This window comes from Stenella coeruleoalba (genome assembly GCF_951394435.1).
Source record: "Stenella coeruleoalba genome assembly, chromosome: 1".
Classification (NCBI taxonomy): Eukaryota; Metazoa; Chordata; class Mammalia; order Artiodactyla; family Delphinidae; genus Stenella; species Stenella coeruleoalba.
This window is the reverse complement of record NC_137169.1, coordinates 126,027,531-126,051,729: the sequence shown is the minus strand read 5'-3', so window position 1 is coordinate 126,051,729 and position 24,199 is coordinate 126,027,531. Positions and strand designations below refer to the sequence as shown.

At 44.3% G+C, this 24,199-nt stretch overlaps 1 protein-coding gene across 2 annotated transcripts in view; it reads left to right on the top strand.

Moving 5' to 3' along the window:
* Nucleotides 1-24,199, top strand: part of NR5A2 (nuclear receptor subfamily 5 group A member 2) — a 117,346-nt gene that overhangs the window by 49,422 nt on the left and 43,725 nt on the right. For both annotated transcript variants that reach the window (XM_079918134.1, XM_079918135.1), the window contains exons 5-6: nucleotides 13,372-13,491; nucleotides 18,871-19,018. In XM_079918134.1, coding sequence (XP_079774260.1) covers nucleotides 13,372-13,491; nucleotides 18,871-19,018 — 268 coding nt within the window. The remainder of the gene's footprint in view (nucleotides 1-13,371; nucleotides 13,492-18,870; nucleotides 19,019-24,199) is intronic.

The window sequence follows — 24,199 nt, the reverse complement described above, 5'->3', positions numbered from 1 at the left end:
GTGAATCCAGCTCGTAAAACATTTACGTGACCTTTGTGTACTTCTTCCTGGAAGTAATGGGCCATGGGAATTCTAGAGGTGAGGTGGAAACAAACCAACATTTCCCGTCAGAAAAAAAAAAAAAAAGTGTAGATTCCAGGTTCAAGCTGGACAGGGGCACACTCAGAGCCCTTCTAACTCTCAGGCATAGTTTGCAAGGGCTCTTGGGCAAACAGCAGCCCCCAGCCCTCCTTATTTCCATCCCATGTGGTGACAGACCCTTTGAGAACTGTTTCCTGCTCACCCTTGACCCCTCCCAGCCCCAGCACAGTGTCGTGCATGGCAGCGAGCGGTCTCTTTAGAGACGCCATAGGCTCCTCCTAGACTCCATTTTGCTAATTTTCTCCCAAAGCAAAAGCAAATTTTGCTTTGGGAGAGAGAGTCAGGCTTGAGTCGGAGGCAAGTAGACTTAGGTCAAAGTTTTGCAACCTAGAATTAACACCTCATTCTCCGAATGGGGATTTCTGAAATTGGCATCTGTAAAATACCACTTTGAAGTTATTTTTCCCATTGAAAGTATTTTTCACAGGAAACGTTGCCTATCTAGACCTTTGTAAGATTCCACATCTTAGGCTCTACCTCTTCTGTCCCCCCGTCCGCCACCTTTCTGAAGGCAGGAGGTCACAGTAAGGGACAATCTGCTGTGTCTGAGCTCCTTTTCCAGAGGCTGCTGGAGAAGAAGCAGCGAGTAGTTGAGAGCACGTTGACTTGGGCCCCAGGGAACTGGGACGGGACACGGCTGCACCATTCAGCTCAACTTGCGGCCTGGCTAGGTCCTGCATTGGTGGATTTTTTTAGGTCCTCTAGCCTAGGAGTGAGTTATGATTATTTGGTATCTTCTAGGGTCTGAATCACAGTCAAGAAAGATTTTTAAAATATTTTTTGGGGGGCAGGGAAAAGTCCTAATTGGTCATAAAGAAATAATAGGAAAAGTACTGCATGTTGGACCTGAAAGGCCTTTCCTTTCTAACTCGTGTGCAATGGCCAACATCATAAAGACAGGACATGTGACAGACTAATTCTAAAGACTTGTGCTCCTGTTGCTGCATTTTTGTTATTGCAACGATCAGAACCCCGCTCGCACCACAATGCTGCTTTCTTAACACGCAGATGCAATCACGTGCTAATTGTATGATCAGCTGTGTGAAAGCAGAAGTATTGCGTGATTGATGGGTAGTCATAACTCATCTCTGGGCCTGTATCCGTCCACACAATCTAGAAACTGTTGATCAGTCCAATTTAAACAATTAATCGACTTCATGGGTTGGCTGAACTACTAACTCATCTCTGGGCCTGTATCCGTCCACACAATCCAGAAACTGTTGATCAGTCCAATTTAAACAATTAATCGACTTCATGGGTTGGCTGAACTACCTTCCTGGTGGATGTGAATTGACCAGCCTACACCAAAAATAAAGCCAACCAGGTCACTCTGCAGACACAGACTGTCATGGAATACTCAGGAAGGTGGGATGTGTGAACAAGGATGTACCTCTAAAACCAGAACCACACGACTCTTCTTTCTCTGAGGAATGCTTTCCCTCGAAGAACCAGGTTGCGTGCAGAAAATGTCAATAATTCGTTCCTATTAATAGTATGCCCACTTTCTGTGTGATCCATACTTGGAATAAAATGCAAGCAAAATTAATCACTTAAACTGAGTATTACTTCTATGGTGTGAAACCCAGAGGCAGTGGAAAAGGACACAGTTCTCTCATTCCCTCTTCTTTCTTGAAGATGCTTAACCCGCCCCGGCTTAGAGGGGTTCCTTCAATCCCAAGGGTAGTTCTCCCATTTTACAATGAGAATAATTGGGAGAATGGAATTCAATGTCTGCCTTTCACTTCTCAGCCGTCTTTGCAGGAACTTCTGTGTATCAGGGTAGCTCTGCTATGCATAATTCTCTTAGATCTTGATTTGCTATAATATATAATATAGATAATAATACAATGATCTTTCATCATTATAGTCAGATATAAACCCTGTAGTTGTGCAGTTTACTTAGAGTGAATAAAGGAAACACGACCTAGAAGTACCGGAAGGCATAAAGGGATTGACTTGGGACTGATCTGTAGGATACTGGCCTCATGGGGAAGATTTCAACGGGGCAATGCAGCAGCAGAGCCCACACGGTTCTCTCTGAACCTGGAACAGAAAGAGCATGAAACAAGTAACGGGAAATGTATTGTAAGGCCCAGCCTCGTCACACAGCTGCAAAGAGCTAGGGCTGGTGTCGATAAAAATCTAGCTCGTGTGATTTTGATTCCAGATATCGCTACCTTGCAACTTTGTAGGATGTTTTCTTTCCCCTTTTAACTGGCCAGAACTGAGGAACTAAAACATGATTTGAAATGAGTGCCGATGCAGTATTGGAAAATAGTGTTTCCATGTTGCTGACGTCGTTCATGTTTCACTTTGGGCCCTGTAGTGGGGTTGAGGAGTCCTGTGTCCCAGCGGTCCCCAACCTTTTGGCTACAGGGACCGGATTCGTGGAGGACAGTTTTTCCACAGACGGGGGCTGGGGGATGCTTCAGGTGGTGATGCAAGTGAAGGGGAGCGGCAGATGAAGCTTTGCTCACTCACCCATCACTCACCTGCTGGGCGGCCCAGTTCCTAATGGGGGTTGCGGACCCCTGCTGTATCCCTCCCTGCTGAGCTCTAGGAAAGGGCGCCGGCAACCAGGAGTTATGTGACAACTCAGTTTGCCTCTGGGTCTTCTGGGACCAGGGCCAGGCCAGGCAGGGGCTACCTGGCCCTTCAGCGATGACCCAAGGGGCACTAGGAAACCAGGTGCATGGCTATGGAGGTACAGGGCCGAGAGGTTTGAGGGAGGTGACCCCAGATGCTGCTCCAGGGACACAGCTGGGGAAAGGTGGTCCCCACAGATGGCTGGCCAGGTGCCACTCTTTCTGTCATGACCGAATGGACACATCCTGTGAGGTTATATGTGGGCTCTTAGGAAAAAGGCCCCAGGATCAAATTAAGTTAATATTTGCCTAAGTATCTTGAGAGAAAAATGTAGTCAGTAATATCAAATCATAATTTGTGAGTTTTCAAAAATAGGAAGAGAGGATACTCCTTTTTCTTTTTCTTTTCTCTAGGCCCTTTTTCCATCTTGATTCTAGTTTACCCAGAAGAACGTTATACCCATTTCAGTTGGGGCACAAAACAGATCCCCTTGGGATTAAGTAAATGCCAGGTCTTAGCTCACCCTCCATTCAAGTTACCTTCATAGTCTTTCCCCCAGAATAGGAAAGAGCATCTATCTAGATTTTATGTCCAGTTAAAAAAGTCCAAGCTTCTATCGTTGGGTAACCATATTTGTTGTATATTTCCAAAGGACTTTATTTCTCAAGTCAACCTTCTTCACATTTGAAATAGAGACATTAAATTACCATTAATATATTTCCTTGCAGGAAATAAATTGAGGCAATGTTACCTTTTGTTTTTGTTTTGCGGTACGCGGGCCTCTCACTGTTGTGGCCTCTCCCGTTGCGGAGCACAGGCTCCGGACGCGCAGGCTCAGCGGCCATGGCTCACGGGTCCAGCCGCTCCGTGGCATGTGGGATCTTCCCGGACCGGGGCACGAACCCGCGTCCCCTGCATCGGCAGGTGGACTCTCAACCACTGCGCCAACAGGGAAGCCCAACGTTACTTTTAAAAAAAATTTCAGAGAGAAAGATTGTTCTTTATTCCTGTATGAAAAAGGCTTAGTGACAGAGCTCTGGGCTAGGATTCAGAGCACCTGGATTCCCACCCCATTTCTGGCCCCCGACTAACCTGCTGTACACCACAGCCCACCTGACCGGGATGTCCTCCTCTGTAAAATGAAGTCTTTGAACTAAAGGTGGTTACTGGGTCCTTTCAGCACCGACCAAGCAGACATTAATTAGGCAAAGCGAAAATGGTTTGGTTTACCTAGAAATAATCATCCTGCACTTTCGACTCCTGGAGTTTTCTCTTTATTTGCCACCACTTCTGTGAACATATTTCTGGGCACCTCTGAAGGCGCAGGTTCATGTATCCTCAGCACTGCGACCTGAAGGGGGAAGTTGAATCCTGTGACGGGAGCATGTCCTCCTATGTCACTGGGGAACCGGGTGGAGGGATTCTCCCAGGAGCCTTTGTACCCAGAGAATTCCCATCACTGAACGGTCCTGAGGGGCCTCTCCTTTGCCTCTGCCCTAATGTGGGTTGTAGTTTTGGTGAGTGATATTTAGGCCACTTGGGTTCTTTCCTCCTTTCTTTGGCCAAAAGCCTGATTGAAGCAGCCAGCCAAAAAGGACCCAAGGACATTTTAGCCTCTTGAAAACTTTTTTTTTTTCTTCTGGCTTTGACATGCAGTCTACCAAGGAGATAGCTGCATTCAGACCTTAAGGGAGTCACAGCTCATGCATCTTCCTTTCTTCTCCATCTGGTGTCCCAAGGGCTCCAGCCGTGGGTCCATTTCATGGCATGTAGGGCTGCCAAAACCTTCCCTAATTTATGCCTTAATCACTGTTGTCCGGACAATAGGCCGTTGCATACCTGGAATTCTGTGGCTGGTGTCATTATTGTCTTTAAGGCAGTGTCTGGAAAATGAAGATTATAATCTTAACCTCGCTACCCTATTCCGAAAACGACAGTCATATTCACAGATGCTTTCTGGACATTCCAACCAGGCTTAAAGGGCTTTGTCCTCATGGCTGGAAGATCCGCCTGGTCAGACATGTGAGGAACATTGCCTTAATTATACAGAGGAGATTTCTAAACTAGAGGACAGGAAACAGGCAGTGGTCATAAATGGAACAATACCTACTAGGAGAAAGCACTGGAAAATATTTCACATTAATCTGCCCTAAACTATTTATTTTCTTGTTCGGCAACCTTTGCCATCACTTGAAATCTCTTTCCTCTGTACTTCATTCAGCACCTCTTATATTTGGCCTTTCTTTGTTTACTTAGATTCAGGTTTCCTTACCATTAATAGGGTGTCTGCTGTGTACCAGCCACCCAGCTGGGCACACTTGTGTTTATCCCGTTTAACAAAAACAATGGCTTGGGAGAGCAGCTGAGGTTTAAGGAGTTTGAACTCTTTGCCCAAAGTTACACGGTGAGGGTGTCGAGGTAGAAACCCAGGTTTCTGAGCTGTAAAGCCCGTATATTTCCTTTGTAGGAACTTCACACGTGAAGTTTCTCTCGGGGTCCAGTACTAGGAGAAGCTGCTTCGAACGTCACGTGTCCACAAATCATGTTAGCAGTGGTGCTCTGGTGACGAGGACCCAAACCGTGGCCCTTTGCCAGCCACTGGAACAGCCCATATCGAGCTTGTTTTGGGAACCGATGCTATTCTTGGCTTCGACTTATTTTCCTATCTCTATTTTCCCTTTATCTCCATTTTCTCATTTCTGTCATTTCATCTTTTATTATTCGTACGTACAAACTGCTTCAAAAAAATTGTAGGGCTGTTGCATTTTATTTTATTATTATTTTTAAATTTAATTTTTATTTTATATTGGGGTATAGTTGATTTACAATGTTGTGTTAGTTTCAGGTGTAGAGCAGAGTGATTCAGTTATACACGTCTATATCTATATTCTTTTTCAGATTCTTTTCCCATTTAGGTTATTACAGACTGTTGAGTAGAGTTCCTTGTGCTATACACAAAATATTTAAAATTTGTATGGAAACACAAAGACCCCAAATAGCCAAAGCAATCTTGAGAAAGAAAAATGGAGCTGGAGGAATTAGGCTCCCTGGCTTCAGACTATACTACAAAGCTACAGTAATCAAAACAGTACGGTACTCACACAAAAGCAGGCACACAGATCAATGGAACAGGATAGAAACCCAGAAATAAACCCATGTACTTATGGTTGATTAATCTTCGACAAAGGAGGCAAGAATATACAATGGAGAAAAGACAGTCTCTTCAATAATGGGTGCTGGGAAAACTGGACAACTGTGTAAAAGAATGAACATGCTTTGACATTGAAACAGCAGAATGTGATCTGTTCCTTAGACCACAAGGAAGAATGGTCTCTTTACCTCTTAGCACTCAACTTAGATCACGTAAATTCTATGTGGCCAGACATAGAAACCTGAACAGAAGACACTACCAGTACTACCGGGTGCAAACTCTTAATTGACCCCACAAGTATGATGAACATACTGTTAACTTATTATTAATTCATATTTCACTAAGAAGCTGTTTGAAATGTGGATAAGCAGAAGGGGAAAATCCAGGCAAAAGTTATCCTTCACTTTGACAAATTCTGAGAATGTAGCTACAATTCTGTTTGAAAGAAATTGGTTAAATTACATCATGTTGTGTGGTGATGACATAGATCTCAATAGTGATATTTCACGTTTACATACACTATGCAGTCTTTTTCTTCCAGACCTCAAAGGTGTCTCTCACTGATATAATAGCTTCACATGTATATAAATGAAAAACGTCGGCATTGAATATCTGGCATTAGCCCATCTTTAAATAAAAGAAAATTGAATTCAGCATCCCTGGGAAATAAGGCGTACCAGGCATCTGAATGTTCTGGATAAACATTCTTTCGTCTTCAAAAGAAATTTAGTGATTGTTGATGGAAAGCCTCCAACACAAATCACATGATTCCCTCGCTTCCTAACCGAGGATTTTTTTTTTTTTTTTTTTTTTTGCGGTACACAGGCCTCTCATCATTGTGGCCTCTCCCGTCGCGGAGCACAGGCTCCAGACGCACAGGCTCAGCGGCCATGGCTCACGGGCCCAGCCGCTCCGCGGCATGTGGGGTCTTCCCGGACCAGGGCACGAACCCGTGTCCCCTGCACCGCAGGCGGACTCTCAACCACTGTGCCACCAGGGAAGCCCCCCGAGGATTTTTTGAGCCTGTTCTACTGACTTATCATGGTCCAGGGCACCTGCTCTTGGACCCTGGCTTCAGGATGGTCCCCTTAGAGCTCCCTGAGGTCTCGTGCCCCTGACACCTCTGCTACCCCTGGATTGAGATGTTCAAGAAGTAGATTGAGGGCTGGTCTGTTTTATCTTCTATCTCCTTCCTCAGCTGACAGCTCCCGTGTTCACTTCCCAACCACTTTACCCCTGATGGTGTGGAGGTGGCCCATGTCCCCGGAGGTCGAGGCTATCAGCTGTAGGGCAGCCACTCGACCCCCTCAGTTCCTGGATGATGGGCCAGTGGGCACACTGATCGGTGTCTGACCCCCACACACTGGTCAGGGAGGTTCGCTTTGGGAGAGGTCTTCAGAGGGAAATCTAGGGAATGTGGATGAGGTTTGTGTCCAGAGGAGTAGCCTGACCGAAATAGATCGTTCTAGTGACGGTGTATGTGATGAATTACAACTAGATGGAGAAGACCGTGGACTCACGGGGTCCTAATTTCCATGGACTCTTGGTCGTGACCTAGATGGGAGGGAGTTGGTGGGAGTGGAAACACAGCGCAGGTACCCTGCAGTTAGACCTCTCTGCCTCCTGCTTCCCTCACCTGGAAGAGAGTGTCGATCCCAGAGGGAGAAAAAAAATCCTTTGTTGGTCCACTGGAGAAACGGAGAAGGGGCGAGAAGAGCTGAGTCCCTGGCTAAGTGTTGCCAGGCAGGTCTTTGTACTCTGGACCGACAGCCCGCAATTAACAAATAAATACACAGGAATCACTTCAGTTGTCTCTGAGCGGGGAAGAACTGCTCATAAATCTGTTGGGTTTTGCAACAATTGACAGGGGAGAGAGGCTGTTATTTCCCTTGTACAGTATTGTTCTCAGTGCTTGTTTAATCATTGTTAGTGTGAAATCATTTCTTCTTGGACTTTGTAGCAGTTTATTACAGAGGTTGCAGATAATCATCAGTGTTGTGTATAAAGCCAGTAAAGGAGTCAAGCAGTTGTGTGTGTGTCTTGACCAAAGTAGGTTCTCATTAGGAGTTGCTAAGTTGATGCTGATTCGTCTGGGTTTTGATTTTTCTCTCCCTGCTTCTGACTATACCTTTATAAATGTCATCATTGTCACAAAAGAAAGTATAAGGAAGTGGAGGTCCACCTGCGAGGATTGTTTTCTTTTGTCCAGAAATAATAGCTGGATGTTATTTGTAATGGTTCTGAAGAATCTTCACGTTTTTTAAAAATACTTTGTTCCAAGCATTGTATTCACAGGAGCTACTGAGAAAAAAAAAAGTTTATTAAGTGGTTCTACAACATTAAGACCTGCTTAAACGTACCCATCTCAGAAGCTTCTGTGACCCCCTGGAAGTCTCCCCAAGAAACGAAGCAGGGTAAAGTGACCCCCAGCTTCTAGTGCACATGGGGTTTTTATAATGGATGTACACTCCTGTCTCCTCTCCTTGGAGTGTGCCTTTCTCTTACTTTCTTTTATTTTTATTTATTTATTTTTTTTGCGGTACGTGGGCCTCTCACTGCTGTGGCCTCTCCCGTTGCGGAGCACAGGCTCCGGACGCGCAGGCTCAGCGGCCATGGCTCACGGGCCCAGCCGCTCCGCGGCACGTGGGATCCTCCCAGACGGGCGTCCCCTGCATCAGCAGGCGGACTGTCACCACTGCGCCACCAAGGAAGCCCGGAGTGTGCCTTGCTTAAAGGCAGGGATTGTGTCCTGGCCACCTCTGTTTTCCCCCAACTTTCTAGCACAAGGCCTGGCACACACCAGATTTAATGATCCGAAATTAGGAATGGATTCGTGTCCACTTTAAATTACCAACCCATGTCAGTTGAATGTTTTGCTAAACATATCTTTCTTAAAGCTTAACCACAATGATTCACGATGTCGATTTTCAAATAAATGCCCCTGCAAGAGGGAAAGTGGAATAACCGTTCAGTGGCCAGACTGTGCAGAGGTAAATTTGAGGGGGCCACAAAAAGGGTCTGATAAGTTCAACCTGGGCTTGAGAAAGATCTGCACATTTTTCTTCTTCTAATTGTTTGCCAAATTCACTCCTCTTACGAGAAAGCACAGCTTTCTAATGATTAACGTCCGGGGTTGTGGGAAGGTGTGTTCGCAACAATATGAGGCCTGTGTTCCCTCACACGCTCATCTGTAATACCAGCGTGAGTCTTTTCTGATGAGTGACTAGGGTTCTGAGATAAGCCCTTCTTTTTATTACAGCTGATAACGCAGGATTGTACGAGGGGGTATTACCAACTAGTGAGAGGTTTTGATATGTCATGGAGGTTACACTCCCTCAGTCCCCTGTCTGGGCTCCCCAAATGCCACCTGAAGTTGTTTGTTGACAGCATTCATACCCGGAAATTTACTCAAAAGTAGTAGATTATTTTCCTCCTCTTCTCCCCACCCCCTCCACCATATCACCTATAACACTCCTTCCTAAAGAGAAATTATCTTCAAAATTGCCAACGTCTCTTATCTGGAGATAAGGAACAAGTCGGTCATCATATTTGCCTTGTCCTTTCATTCATAGAGCTGCATAAAAACTATGTCACCCAAAGCCCCGTGCAGCTGCATACTCTCCCATTTCAAGATAACATAAAATATCACATAATCAATTATGGAAATATTGAAATGGAATGTCAGCCTGGAAACCTCCTCAGAGAGCCTTAAAACAAGGAAGCAATTACCCGAGAGGGGTGTTAAAATTACAATCAGTCGAGAAGTCTTTACCGAGGGCCAGCGGTGGGTCCAGACCTGCCGGCCTGTGTGGGGAGGGTCACCCGTGTGTTCATCACCGGGTGAAGACGACCCTTCCCTCCACGAGCCCTGAAGGAGTCACTTTTGCTGTTGTTGTCCATGTACCAGAGACACCGGCCAAAAGCAGACACTTGCAGGAGTGACGGCACCACGGTCAGTCACGTGTTCCTTCATTTATTTCACAAGCTGGGGCTGCACTGGACCCCCCACCCCCACCCCCGGGAGCTGCGGCTTCCAGGCTGCCCTGGCCTCATGGAGTGAGATAGATAAGCACTTAACAGTACTCGGTGGAAACAGAAGAAATGATGACATGAACGGCACAAAATACAAAACCAAAAATGAAGGGCTAGTTATGGGAAATAGACATGCTCAATTTCATCTATTCCTGCAACTTCGGAAGCAGCAGAGGACCCAGGAAATACAGATTTTCAAAGCCAGTCCATCTTCACACACACACACACACACACACACACACACACACACACACACACACATACACAGTTAGGAATAAGGTTTGAAAATGATACACTCCACTCTTTTTCTGAGCGTGACACACAAATGTATCCTTATTTGGAAGTGTATCCTGATCACAAAAGAAAAGAAGGCCAGGGAGAGTGAGGTTTCTTATCTTACAACTTGAACAGGCTTTGATGCTGGCAAACTGTTGCCATTAGTATTCCTCTCGTGTTATATACCAAGGACAGGGACCACCACATGCACATGAGGAGGAAAAGCCCCTCGATGTGATGGCTCCAGGAGACAAGCTGCTTTTAATGGTCACCCCACCTTTTCTCCTGTCATACACGGCCAGAAGAGCATCTCTTAGCTTTTTCATGTTTCCACCTGCAAGATGGGAATCATAAATCTTCCTGCCGTGTAAATAGGTTCTTAAGCTGGAATCGCGTGCAGACGTCTTGAAACACGCTTCGAGGTTATTCCCCAATTCTTGGCAACCTTTGGGTATGATAACTGTTTCCGGGGAAACGATCTCAAGGTGTACTATTTTCAGCTTCCCTGGAAAGAGCGCTAAACTAACAACTAAAGCTTCACATCACAGAAGAAAATGCAGGGGAACTGAATTGCCGCCGTGGACTGATAAACTTGAAATAAGACGCTGATAGGGTATGAGCTGGAATGAAGTGTAGTAATCCCAGTAGAACCAAGTGCAGTTGGTTCTGAAGTTGCCCCGAGCATCTGAGAGGGACGGTCCCTAAAAACTGCTGGGCGTGAGGACACCGATGTTGTTCGGACATGTAGCTGCAGCTTCCGGTGTGAGCTGTGTGCAGAGAGCAGCAAGGTGGGTCTCCTTCAGCTGCCGCCACAGCCCGACGTGGACACACAACACTGGAGCTTTTCCTCTGAAGAAGGATGAGCTAGCTCCCTCTGTCACCAACCCACTCACCTGTGTTGGTGAGCGTTCTCCCCTAGGAGAGTAATTTCCACAAGGTACGGACTGCTTCTACCTTGTTCACCATTATACCCCAGACCCAGCACTTAGACTCAACATTAAATGGCTCTGAACATCTATGCACTTAAGGAGTGAAATTCTTTTGGTCAGAACAAATCCTTTCTGACGGAGGTGTTTGGGGATGTCTTTTCCTGATCACAGAGCCTGACTGTAGCTTCAATCTCTGCAGTTACCTTTTTTCCTTCTCAACAGGATCAATATGGTCTTCCAACTGGGAGCCTTGTGTTTGGCATTGTTTCTTCATTAGTGTATTGTTTCACACTTTATTCATTCCATCCTCAAGACAAAAACTATCTCTTGTATTTTTAGGTGGGAAGATGAGGCTTAGAGAACTAAATGGCTTGGTCAAGCTCTCAGAGCTGGAAAGTGCACAGTTGTACCTCGAACCCTTGCTTTAGTCTAAGTTCAGTACTGTCTTGTTTTCTAGACTCATGGAAATAGTCATCCCTAAGCTCCTATCACTGGTAATATATGAGTGGAAACTTCCTAAGAATCACCCAACCGTCCAGAATCTCATTAAATATCTGCTTAAAGATGAATTTGTTATAAGTGAGTTAAGTTAATTCAGTTTAGAAAATTCTAACGCCTCTTTTTCTTTTTTAAAAAAATATGGGTATAGTTGATTTACAATATTGTGTTAGTTTCAGGTGTACAGCAAAGTAATTCAGTTATATATATATATTTTTTTCAGATTACTTTCCATCATAGGTTATTACAAGATACTGAATATTGATTGTTCCCTGTGTTATTACAGTAAATCCTTGTTGCCTATTTTATTTAGTGTATATTTGTTAGTCCCGTACTCCTAATTTATCCCCACAACTCTCTGCTTCCCTTTTGGTAACCATAAGATTGTTTCTTATGTCTGTGAGTCTGTCACCTCTCCGTGTAATTTGGAGACATCCTAGAGCTTGAGAGAGAGAAAGAGAATCCTCTAGGTGTACCAGTTAATAGGTCTCTGAGACCATATTTTCTCATAATGTAAATTGAAGAAAATGATGCCGGTTCTGCTAACTCCACAGGCAGGTTCTCTGAATTAAATCTAAAACAATATGCAAAACTCTTCAAAACTGTTACCTGACATCTAAATGTCAGGTGTTGTTGGTATCAATGTGTGATGTATTGGGGCACGCCAAGATCTTTGGCTGGTACGTATTACGAAATGAAAAGAAACTGTCAGAAATAGCCATGGAAATGGACCAATATGCCCTCCACGTTTGACCGTGGATACGTGGCCTGTACCTGAAATGCGTATGTTACTGTCATGAAAGAATGCGGTCCCCTGGGGGGGGGGGCGACACCATGTGGATAAAATACTCACCGTGATGCAGCCCTCTTCATTTTACTCCCCACTGCCATCCTGTGAGGGGGGTACTGTGCTCGGCCCATGTTTCAGATGTGGAAACTGAAGTGTAGGGGGTTTGTGGGAAAATTGTCCAAATCATAGAGCAGGTGCAGGTGGACATCAAGACCAAGCGTGGTGGTTGTTCTAGTCCAAGTCTCGCACAACGTGGACTTCGGGTGAACACTGATGACAAACAACGGCCGTGTGCCTCTAAATTCAAGTCATTTGGGCTGTCCTGCCGATTGCCTCTCGTATAAATCCTCACAGTTGCTAATATCCATGTCCTATTTCAGCTTGGGCTCAATGTATTAACCTCTACACAAGCCTGGGCTATTGGGGGTCATTCTTTTTCTTTTTGGGGGGCCTCTCACTGTTGTGGCCTCTCCCATTGCGGAAGCACAGGCTCCGGACGCGCAGGCCCAGCGGCCATGGCTCACGGGCCCAGCCGCTCCGCGGCACGTGGGATCCTCCCGGACCGGGGCACGAACCCGCGTCCCCTGCATCGGTAGGCGGACTCCCAACCACTGCGCCACCAGGGAAGCTCTATTTGGGGTCATTCTAATGGGGTCCACTGAGGACAGTCTGAGGCGCCTGGACCTCCCACAAGCAAATGCTAATAGATCTAATGATAGACCCATCTAATAGAGTACCTTTTCCTAGCAGCTCATTGATTATGAATATTTAGTTGAAGTATTTATATGTGGCCTAAAAAGTATTTGTCCAAATGAAAAGAATGATTTTCAGGAGGAAGGATGGAAATTCTGAGCATCTGTGCTTCGGTGGTCCTTCCTTGCTTATAGTGGATTCTCAGGTAAAAAATCATGCAAAAAAAAAAAAAAAATACTGAGTTACAGTGTCATTTTTTTCTATTTCTTTTACAGGTTGATGACCAAATGAAGCTGCTTCAGAACTGCTGGAGTGAGCTCTTAATTCTCGACCACATTTACCGACAAGTGGTTCACGGAAAGGAAGGCTCCATCTTTCTGGTTACTGGGCAACAGGTGAGTGTAGACACCAAAAAAAAACGTGTCTTTTTATTAAGCACGTTCAAGATGGCAGGAATTTAACTAGGTCAGGAGCACTTTTGTGCTTTGAAAGGGACATTGGCTGCAAATAATTTAGAAAAGCTGACTTGGTGTGCTCCGTTCCTGCTTGGGTGATTACGATGAAACTTGTAAAAGCCGGTGTGATCACAGCCTGCCGCTTCCAGGCTTCTGGGATTGAAAGTTGTGCTTTGAAGGGTCAGAACAATTGCTAAATCAAAATTAATGGTTAGTACCTAGGGTTTTTTCCTCAAGCTTCTGCATGAATCTACCACACTTGTTTGTCTGCCTTTTAAAAAAAAACCTTAGAAATGGTGGAATCCTCGCTATTTTGGAATCATGTTGGTGGAAGAGACCGATTCATAGATCAATCATCTAAATATTTGGCCTAATGGCAAGCAAGTGAGAGGGGAAGGGAGTGTTAGTGTTAGTAAGAACCAGTCATTATTGAAAAGGAAGGTGGAAAGAGGAAATGACAGCGAGGTCCTGCGCTCCTTTCTGAATAGATATTTGTTCAGTCAACAAATATTTACTGAACATCCTACAGGGTCCAGCCATTACGGAGCTTAACACTGTCACAGGAGAAACTGACAATAATCAATAATCCTAATAAATGTTAGAGGTCAAAGTGCTATTGAATTTTTTTTAAAAAGGAACTGTTGTGTAAAGGAGAATCAACGTACATCTGTGGTTGTGTTGCTGAGTGACCCTTGGGTTGCAGTGTTAATAGGACTGGTTGGTTGAGGCTTATTGAGAAGGTGAGATTTGAGCAAAGGTTTGAAGGAAGAGAGACGTTTGACCTTCTGGGCACCTGGGGGAAGAGAAAGTCTACTTAATGGGCCTAATTCCAACTTTACAGGATTTTGGCCTGTCCCTCCCATTTCTTTTTTTTTTTTTTTGCGGTACGCGGGCCTCTCACCGCTGTGGCCTCTCCCGTTGCGGAGCACAGGCTCCGGAGGCGCAGGCTCAGCGGCCATGGCTCACGGGCCCAGCCGCTCCGCGGCATCGGGGATCTTCCCGGACCGGGGCACGAACCCGCGTCCCCTGCATCGGCAGGCGGACTCTCAACCACTGCGCCACCAGGGAAGCCCTGTCCCTCCCATTTCTTAGCCCCCGTTTTATAACTGGTGTGTTATTAAAATGGATGCAAGGAAGGCAGAGATCTGTTTACTCCATTGAGCTGTTCCAGGCATGCGTTGAACGGTGCTTCGGGACTCGGGCACTGTGATCTTCTACATCGGCCATAAATGTTTATGTGCTGTGAAACCCCAGCAGTGCATATTTGAAAATGAAAGGCTGTCTCCACATCATTTGCTGAATTATAAATAAACCACATGTTCCCAAGCAAATTCAAGGAAAGCATTCTTTCGGGGTTTTTGCGGATTGGATCGGTCTCATCACTGTCTGGTCTGTGCTTTCTGCACTATTCATGAGAGAGGCTTTCCAGAATCAAGCCTCAGTGGGCTTACTTCCTGATCTCGGGAATTTTTGTTGAGTCTTTTCATCCCGTGGCTCAGGTCTTTGGGAGAAGTGTACCCATTTTCAGAGTTTGAATCACGGGTCTGACTCCCAACCCCCTCCCTCCGAAACCCGACTGGGAGCTGCATTAGAAGAACAAGACTCAGCCCACAAATTAATTTGATTTCATCCTCTGAGTTCCAGAAATCAAATGGGTTTGTGTCATTATTTCGCAGAGCACTTCCGTTCCTGCTCTTTCTTTCGAGATGCTCCTTATTCCGTGTTTCATTTTGCCTTAAGTGCTGCCCCTGGGTAAAAGGTAATTACCATGTAAAAAGTAGAGAAAGTGCATTTCTTTCTCTGGTTTTCCAAACCAAGAACAGTCAAGGAGTAGATGGCATTTCTGGTCCTTACTATCAATTATTGCGACTTTGCGTTTTGCCAACACCACGGAATTTCTTACTTAACCCTTAAGTTAGCTCTGTTAGTTCTGTCTTTCAGTCTGGCTTCTGTAAGTGTACATTGAATAACCTCGTTGAGCCAAAAGGAAGTCATGATTATCAGTGACGTTAAGCACTGCCAAATCAATTCCAAATATTGAGCATTTTATCACTATGACGAGAATTCGTTTCTATCCAGTATTTTAAAAATACACGCACACAAAACATGTGGCTGTATGTGTACATATAAAACAACAGGGGAGGATGTTGGTGCGCCATCACATCTCAGTATTTGCATATTGTAGCTAATTAACAGCTGCTGTAAGATTTTCCTAAGGGAAAGGACTACCGGCACCTTATTCATTACCTTCTATTATTGTGTATCGTATTAAAAAGACAGGCATCTTACAACATACAAGTCATCAAAAATTGCAGCTATTAGAACTAAAAGCAATTTAGCTACAACTGTTGCTACCTTCATGATGAGTGAAATTTATCCGAAGGGGATATCCGCTTATAGTATTTCTTCAATATCTCTGTTGAATTGAATGGCACAAAGATTCCACGTAAGAGAGCGATAAATTAATTTTACTAAGTACATAAAAGACAAGGCCAGCTGCTCCTGAAATGAGGGCAAACTCCGCATTCAACAATGAAAATATAATTATGTTTGTAATAAAATGTCAGGAAGTTGCCGATCTGGGCGCTGTTTCAGGAATAAATCACTGCCCCTCCTTCAGAGCCACGCAATTTGATAAATTATCCTTGAAAGAAATGTCATCAGAGCCCCCATTTCATAAGCATGTTTGGGCTTTCAAATTAGCGTGTAAATAAATGTATAGCAATAAAGTTGTTGGCGTCACAATTGATTTCCTGAAGTCCTTCTCACTAAGTACAGAATCCTGTGAAACCATTTCAGTCCCTTTCCATTAGAGCGTGTTATTTTCCAAGTATGAAGTTCTCATAGTTGAACTTATTTCATACCTGTTCAAGTTACACACATAGCAAATTTTAATTAACCCATATTTTTTAAAAAGTTAATTATTTCGAGTCCTTTCAGTTACAATGTACTACATTTGCAACTGTGAAGGTCTAGTATTTGAACTTACTGCCTACCTGTTAGAACCACAGACATAGCAAAATTGAATGAACCCCATCTTAATAATAAAAAATCAATTAATACCAACATATTTCTGGCTTATTTTAGTAGTACACCTTCCTGGTTTAGGGATCCACTAGTGATTTTTATGAAAATGTGTTACGTACATGGACTTCCCTGGCGGTCCAGTGGTTAGGACTCCACGCTTCCACGACAGGGGGTGCAGGTTTGATCCCTGGTCCGGGAACTGAGATCCCGCGTGCCACACGCTGCAGCCAAAAAAAAAAAAAAGTGTTATGTACATTCTAAGCTACACCAACGATGCTCTCAGCAATTGATTCCAAGCTTAAGTTGGCAGTGTCGTCCCAACTACTCTCATTTCTTGATAACAATGGAAGTGGGTGTCACCTTACTAGTATCCAGCTCAAGTGCCTCACTGAGAGATGGGGGCACGAAAGATGGACCCTTCTTGTGACTACCCAAGGCTCTTGCTTCGTCAGTGGCTTCACTGGCCCACACCCTCTCCTGTCTTGTCCCAGGTTTCCTCTACCTCTGGCCCTGTCTGCCATTCCCAATTCTACCCCAGTTGCCCCTATAGGATTTATATTACTATCATGTGGAGTAGTTAGACCATGTACGGTTTCTAAGGGACTCAGAGCTCAGCCACCCCTGTTAAGTAAGAAGAACATCCTTGGAGTAGAAAGTTCTCCTGTAAGAGAGCTGGTACAGTGATGGTTGGGACATCCCTGGGAGTGCCAGGCAGGTGACCCTCACGTGGTCCGTGACATCCTCTGCTTCCGGCTCATGGTTCAGGCTGCCTGTGTGCTGGCCCTTCCTTTCACACAATCTGCAACAGAAACCACAGGCGCACTTAGGACAGTTGATGTTTGAATTTAGTGGGGAGATGCGGGCACCTGGACCAGGCGAGTAGGACAGTGCGGTGGTGATGCGGGGGCCTCCCCAGGACACGTACAGACTGGAGCTTTTTCACGTGCAGTTGATGCTCTATAAACTGATTGACACCTCTGGGGGGGCCGTCTTTCCACTGACTCATAATTTTTCTCACTCTCAAAAAAAGGTTTCTGTACACTCAGTATTCTCAAGTTAAAGCTGAAAATTCAACTCATCATATTTACACACACAAAAAAAAAATCCATCCTTCCTTGTTTTTAATTGCAAATTCTCCTCAAGGGACTCATTCTCCTGCTTAGGAGGCAGCCCTGTGCCTTCTCCTAGAGAAGCAAGTGCAGTCAATTATGGTAATGAAATGTCAATAAATATAAAAATTTAATACAGTCTGCTCCGGGTGAGTGGCAGATGAGGGCTTGCCTCCCAGACAAATTTGCTGCCGCTGCAAATATTAAATGCACCTAAAAGAGTATCTGGTTGCCTGAGAGCTCGCCAGTAAAAGGAAAAAAAAAAAAAAAAGGATGGGAGCGTCAGGTACCAACTGGGCTTTCCCATTATGCTGTAATTGCAGCTGCAGAGCCAGTTCCGCCATTGATAGCCACCCCTACATTTTAACTTATTATTGTAAATTGAACTTTCAGTGTCCCCGTGAATAATCTGAGACGGATGCATTGCAGCCCCTTTTTTGGTTTGTTTGTTTCAATGAAGAGGGAAATACACCTTTTTTGTTGTCTGAATCAAGACATTATTCTTCTCATCAATAAGATCACTGCTGTCATTAGAGAGAAATGTATTGACAATCATAGGCAAGTAGCTAGTCTTTGTAGCTTTTGAGGAAACAGCAAATCAAAGAGTAATCTAAATGTGATTCTCTCATCCTCCGTAAGCATGCAGTCTTGAGCAATGATTACTTTAAAATGAAGTCTCTTAATAAAATTAGAAACATATCTCTGCCTTCACTTGCCTCGTTAATCAACTTCATGTGCCTATAGAATGCCACCCTGGATTCACTTCTTATGGACAGTATATTTTTCTCTAAACGTACTCATGAGCTAACAATTTTCATCTTAGGTGATGACGCCACTTCGCAGTAGGAAAAAAGATAAAGGTATCTGCGTGTACCATTGAGGCAGTCAAGACCTGCTTCCTACAAGGCTTATCAAAATGATTAGATGGATCAGGATGGTTATGATACAGTTTATAATAATAGAATGTGTCTCAAACTGTTTTCGTGGGGAAAGTCCCCTGTGTTATGAATCTATACTGCAACCTGATTTTACCCACAGTGCTTAAAAGTCTCAAGGGAAATATATATGTATACATATTTTTAATATATGTGTATAGACATATATCCATTTTAACGTAAATAATAAATAAATAAATATAGAATTTCCGGTTCTGAAAACCCCCTAAACTGATCCTGTGTTGCAGGTGGACTATTCCATCATAGCCTCACAAGCGGGGGCCACACTCAACAACCTCATGAGTCACGCACAGGAGCTGGTGGCAAAGCTTCGTTCTCTACAGTTTGACCAACGAGAGTTCGTGTGTCTGAAATTCTTGGTGCTCTTTAGTTTAGGTAAGGAATCCTTTCCTCATAAAAATGACTAAATGATACTGACCTTCAAGTGTCTTGAGGTCCATCCGTGTTTTTGTTCTTGCAAGATAATGACCTTCTTTTCTAATCGTGAAATCTTCCAGCTCAGTTATGTTTTCCTGTGTGTGTTCCTGGCCGAGTCGTAGCCCTGTAGTGGGTGGTGTGGTGTACGGGGAAGGCGTTGTGACTGGAGTCCTGAGTGTTCTTCCCTGATGGGTATGATGAGTGGGTGACGCCACGACAGAGGGTGAGGAAAGACGCAAGGTGTCACGTTTTGGCCACCTTTCTGCTGTCGGTCGTTTCTCTGCACCCTTTGTTTCAGCTTGCAAGCTCCTGCTGTTTTTGTTCTTGTAAAATATGGTTGGTCATTAAAAACCTGTTTCCTAAATCTCTATCAGGATTAACTAGAGAATGTTTATAACCAGATGCACCACTATGCAAGCATAAAAGATGACGGTTGTCAGGGGGAAAGGATGCTTCTTTAGGAAAGCTTTGGAGAAGAAAGATAACTAAGCAAGACAGATTAGCTAAATCAAGGCTCCCAGTGAGTCAGTTGAGAAAAATCACCACTGCTTGGAATAAAAAAAGGATTAAGGAGATGGATTTTTAGCGACTTCAAAGGAACAGAGTTTTCTGCCTGTCCCGTACTTGATTTCTGTATTTTGTTGGCTTAATAAAGCCAACTTAAATAAACTTTTTGCCAAGTCCGTTTATTACTTATTGGCAGACAGCTGAGGGGGGCAACTCCCCTTGAATGAAAAAAATGCAGAAATCAGATTTACCAACATATGTTTTTTCTTTAGTCTTCAGTTATAAGATAGTTGTGAATTCATATCCTTAGAAATAAAACAATAAAACATACTGCAAAGTAAAACAGATGTGTCTACACTCCAAATTTGGTACTTTCGTTTTAAAATGCCTCTTGACAGCACTGCACAACTGTTGCTAATAAAGGGATAGTTTGAAGTAATAGAACCAGAGTTAATTTTTCACATGTAGTCAACATTTAAAAGGAAAGGAACATTTTCATATTTTGGAAAATGTGATAAATATAGCAAAAAGAAATGTTACTGAAAATTTAAAAAGACAACAGAATTTCATAGATGTAGTGTTCAAAGGTTTACCATGCCAGCACTGGGTCCTGTATGGTTTCTGTGTTAACCACAAGAAATAGGAAAGTTCTATTTAACTAAGTCTACGTGTTTTACTCAAAAACAGTTTTTTAAAAAATCAAGAGGAAGATAGCATAGGCCTGCTTGCTGTCATCTCACAAATTATTCTGGTTTATGGCAAGATCTTCGTCTTTTCAACTCGTACGTTTGATCAGTAATTAAATGAAAACTGTGGTAATGTGTGTGTAAGAAATCTTACAGCGTCTTGTTGATAAAATATTTAAAGAGATTCATCTCACTTCAGTGGTACTTTAAATTAGTTGAAGAACTGCATGACATTGGAAGATGTAGAGATTAACCATCAGCCGTGTTTAGCTTTCATCCCTTTTATCGTTCCTTCATTATTTTTCAAAATTACTATATCTCTGCCAAACACTAGGGATGGGTAGTCAGGATGGGGTTGGGGTGTTCCTGAAGTGCTCTGAGCACTCGAACCTCACAGATCATCTTCCTGAACAGTTGGGTCGTGTGTTTACCAGAACCTCAACCACACAGAACTCTCTGGTTAATAAGGGTGTTAACTGTTTCAGGATCCTGGGCACCAGGGAATAACTAGTTGAATGTCCCTTAAAACTATGTCTGTTTGTTGTTTAAGGAGGAAAGGACAGCATGGCTTTCCGATCGATCAGAGGTAAATCAGGTTTGGCCAAGAGTTTATTTTTTATTATTATTTTTTCGCGGTACGCGGGCCTCTCACTGTTGCGGCCTCTACCGTTGCGGAGCACAGGCTCAGGACGCGCAGGCCCAGCGGCCATGGCTCACGGGCCCAGCCGCTCCGCGGCATGTGGGATCTTCCCGGACCGGGGCACGAACCCGTGTCCCCTGCATCGGCAGGCGGACTCTCAACCACTTCGCCACCAGGGAAGCCCAAAGAGTTTATTTTTAAAGAAGCAAGAATAAAGTAACTGGCAGTAAAGTTCAGGTAGTTTCCAATTTGTGAATGGAAAGCTTTCCTCCCCCATAGAAACAATGAATAATCAATCTTTGGGGGACAAGAACTTCATTGAGGGATGTGGATAATTAACCTTTGGGTACCCAGGCCAGCCTCCAAAAGCCTGTTTTACCTGTGATGGGAGTGAAATCATACCAGGACCTCCCTCGAGAGCTGAGCCTGTGCCCCTGAGTCTGAAACCTGCTGTGTTCTGATCCCAGCCCAGCCTTGAGCCTCTGGGATCCTGGAGGAAAACGAGGCTTCTGTGGACTGATCCAAGGCCAGGGGCTGTGTGGGGAGAGACTGTGTGCTCTTGGTGAAAGGTGAAGCAGGGTTTCCTGATGGACGTGGTGAGACAGTAGGTGTGAGTGCGTGCAGGTACAGTCTCCTAAGCCTCATGGATGCCTGGGGCAAAAGCACGGAGGCAAGAGGTCAAGATGAGTTCAAGGTCTCGGGACTCTTGGGAGACCAGCGTGGCTTGAGGGAAACGGCAGATGTGCTGGAGAGGCAGGTGAGAGACACTCCGCAGTTACTGAGCACTTCCTGTGAACAGCCACCGAGATACAGCTCTGACCAAAACTGGGTACCACGGTCTTCATCCTGCAAAAAAAATCTAGACAGACGGCAGGATTCTTTAAAGGGGGATGAAGTGCGTCGCTGAAGTTGATTTGCCTTCCTGGTAGTCGTGTGGAAAAGGGACTAGAAACTGTGTTCCGAGTGGCTTTAACGCCCTTGGAGACAGGAGTGAGATGGGGTGTGGACACGTTACAGGGTGCAGACCATGGGATGTGATGGGGTTCGGAGGAAACAGCTGGGATGCGTCTCGGGGTCCTGGGTGCTTCAACCAGAATAGGAAACTCTATAGGAACGGCAGCTGATTAGTTGAGGTCCAACCACCTTCCTTCCAAAATTCATCCTTCACTGAAGCTGGGTCCTGATTTCATGAAAAGCTTAATGACAGGACTAAAGTAAAAAGTACAGTTGACCAAAATTCTTCCACTCTGCTGCCTGATTTTTTTCCTCCTCAAATAGTATCCGTGAGCAGACATCAATTGGGTAAGCTGGTTGAAAAAAAAGGGAAAAAAGTGAAAAATGCCCATCTCCCAGGATATTCCTCTGTGAGTGATATAGCAGACTCTGGAGGCCCAGTCTTTGTTGGTTGGAATGTTTTCTTAAAATCCTATTACTCCCCCCTCCCCCTGACCCTTCTTCTCACCTAACTATGAGATACTTTGCATCCATGGAGATAATTCTAAGTTGGCCAGTTAATATTGACGACCCAAGAGAGGCCAAAATAAAATTTTTGTTTATTTATTGGTTTGTACTCCCACCTTTTAAAAAGAAATCAAAGTGACTGATGAAATATGCTGTCACCAACCAGGGCAGAAATAAATCTCATAGAGGAAGAGGTGTGTGGGTGATCCCCAGATACTGTCAATATCGCAGGCATTCCAAAGACCAGTAGAATTCCCATTCACTGTATCTCCTGAAAACAAATGCAGAGCTGGGAAGCAGTCACCTGGTCTTTAACTGCAGCTTCCTGAATGATGTCATTCCATGGTCAAGCCCATCAGGAATACGCATGTGGCCTAAGTGCTCAGGGCAGCAAGTGACCAGAACGTGCCGGCTAAGAGGTTACTCCGGCTTGGGATTTTCTCAGCCTTGAGGCTCCGTGGCTAGACGCTGCCGGACTCTTGTTCGATCTCAGGTGGCAGGAGAAAGTAGAGGCCTATTGCATCCTGTTTCCCCTGATGAGTGGCCTTGACTCGTGGTGAGTTATTCTCTTCTCTGGTCAGCCAGTATTTCTGAAAGCCCTTTTTCATACTCAGCTGAGTTAAAGAGATTGTTTATTCTCTTTGAGAGGATTTCCCCAGCGTAAAAAGGAGATTGGGGTTAGAAATTGTCCTTGATGTTTCTCTACATCCCAGATTTCTAGCACATTGCTCAGTACACCGGAGGGGCTTAGGAAATGTTGCTGATAAAATAGATGCATCAGTAGAGTTACTTAGTTTTGTTTTTTTTTTTTTTTGCGGTACGCGGGCCTCTCACTGCTGTGGCCTCTCCCGTTGCGGAGCACAGGCTCCAGACGCGCAGGCTCAGCGGCCATGGCTCACGGGCCCAGCCGCTCCGCGGCATGTGGGATCTTCCCGGACCGGGGCGCAAACCCGCGTCCCCTGCATCAGCAGGCGGACTCTCAACCACTGCGCCACCAGGGAAGCCCTTAGTTTTTTTTTTAAGCAGATACTTTATTTAATGTTTATTTTATATTGGAACATAGTTAGTTGATTTCCAGGGTTGTGTTAGTTTCAGGTGTACAGCGGAGTGATTCGGTTAGATTTACTTAGTTTTAAACTCAAAGCAAAGCCTTTACCAAAGTAGCTGTGATCTGTAATGGGAAGTGGTTAAACTGCAAAGTCCTATCCAAGTGCAGGTTAGTTTCGGAGACTAGTTTTTCCAAAGAACTCTCTAACAGCTGTTTTCTTTTTTTTTTAATTGAAGTATAGTTGGTTGACAGTGTTTCAGGTATACAGCAAAGTGATTCAGTTTCATGTGTGTGTGTGTGTGTGTGTGTATGTATTCTTTTTTAGATTTTTGTCCATTATAGGTTATTATAAGATATTGAGTATAGTTCCCTGTGCTATACAGTAGGTCCTTCCTGGTTACCTATTTTATATATAGTAGTGCTTATATGTTAATCCCAAACTCCTAATTTATCCCTCCCCACCCCTTTCCCCGTTGGTAGCCATAAGTTTGTTTTCTCTGTCCGTGAGTCTTTTTCTGTTTTTTAAGTAAGTTCATTTGTATCATTTTTTTTTAGATTCCACATATAAGTGATATCATATGATATTTGTCTTTCTCTGTCTGATTTAACTTCACTTAGTAGGATAATCTCTAGGTCCATCCATGTTGCAAAATTACATTATTTCTATTACCAGTTTGCATTCTGCTCCTGGCCTACCCTCTGACACATAGTAGGTTTTTAAGAAGTATTTATTGCATTCATAAGTGAAAGAAAGCTTTTCCTTCCAACTTCTAGGTTAAAAAAAAAAAGTAATGGGA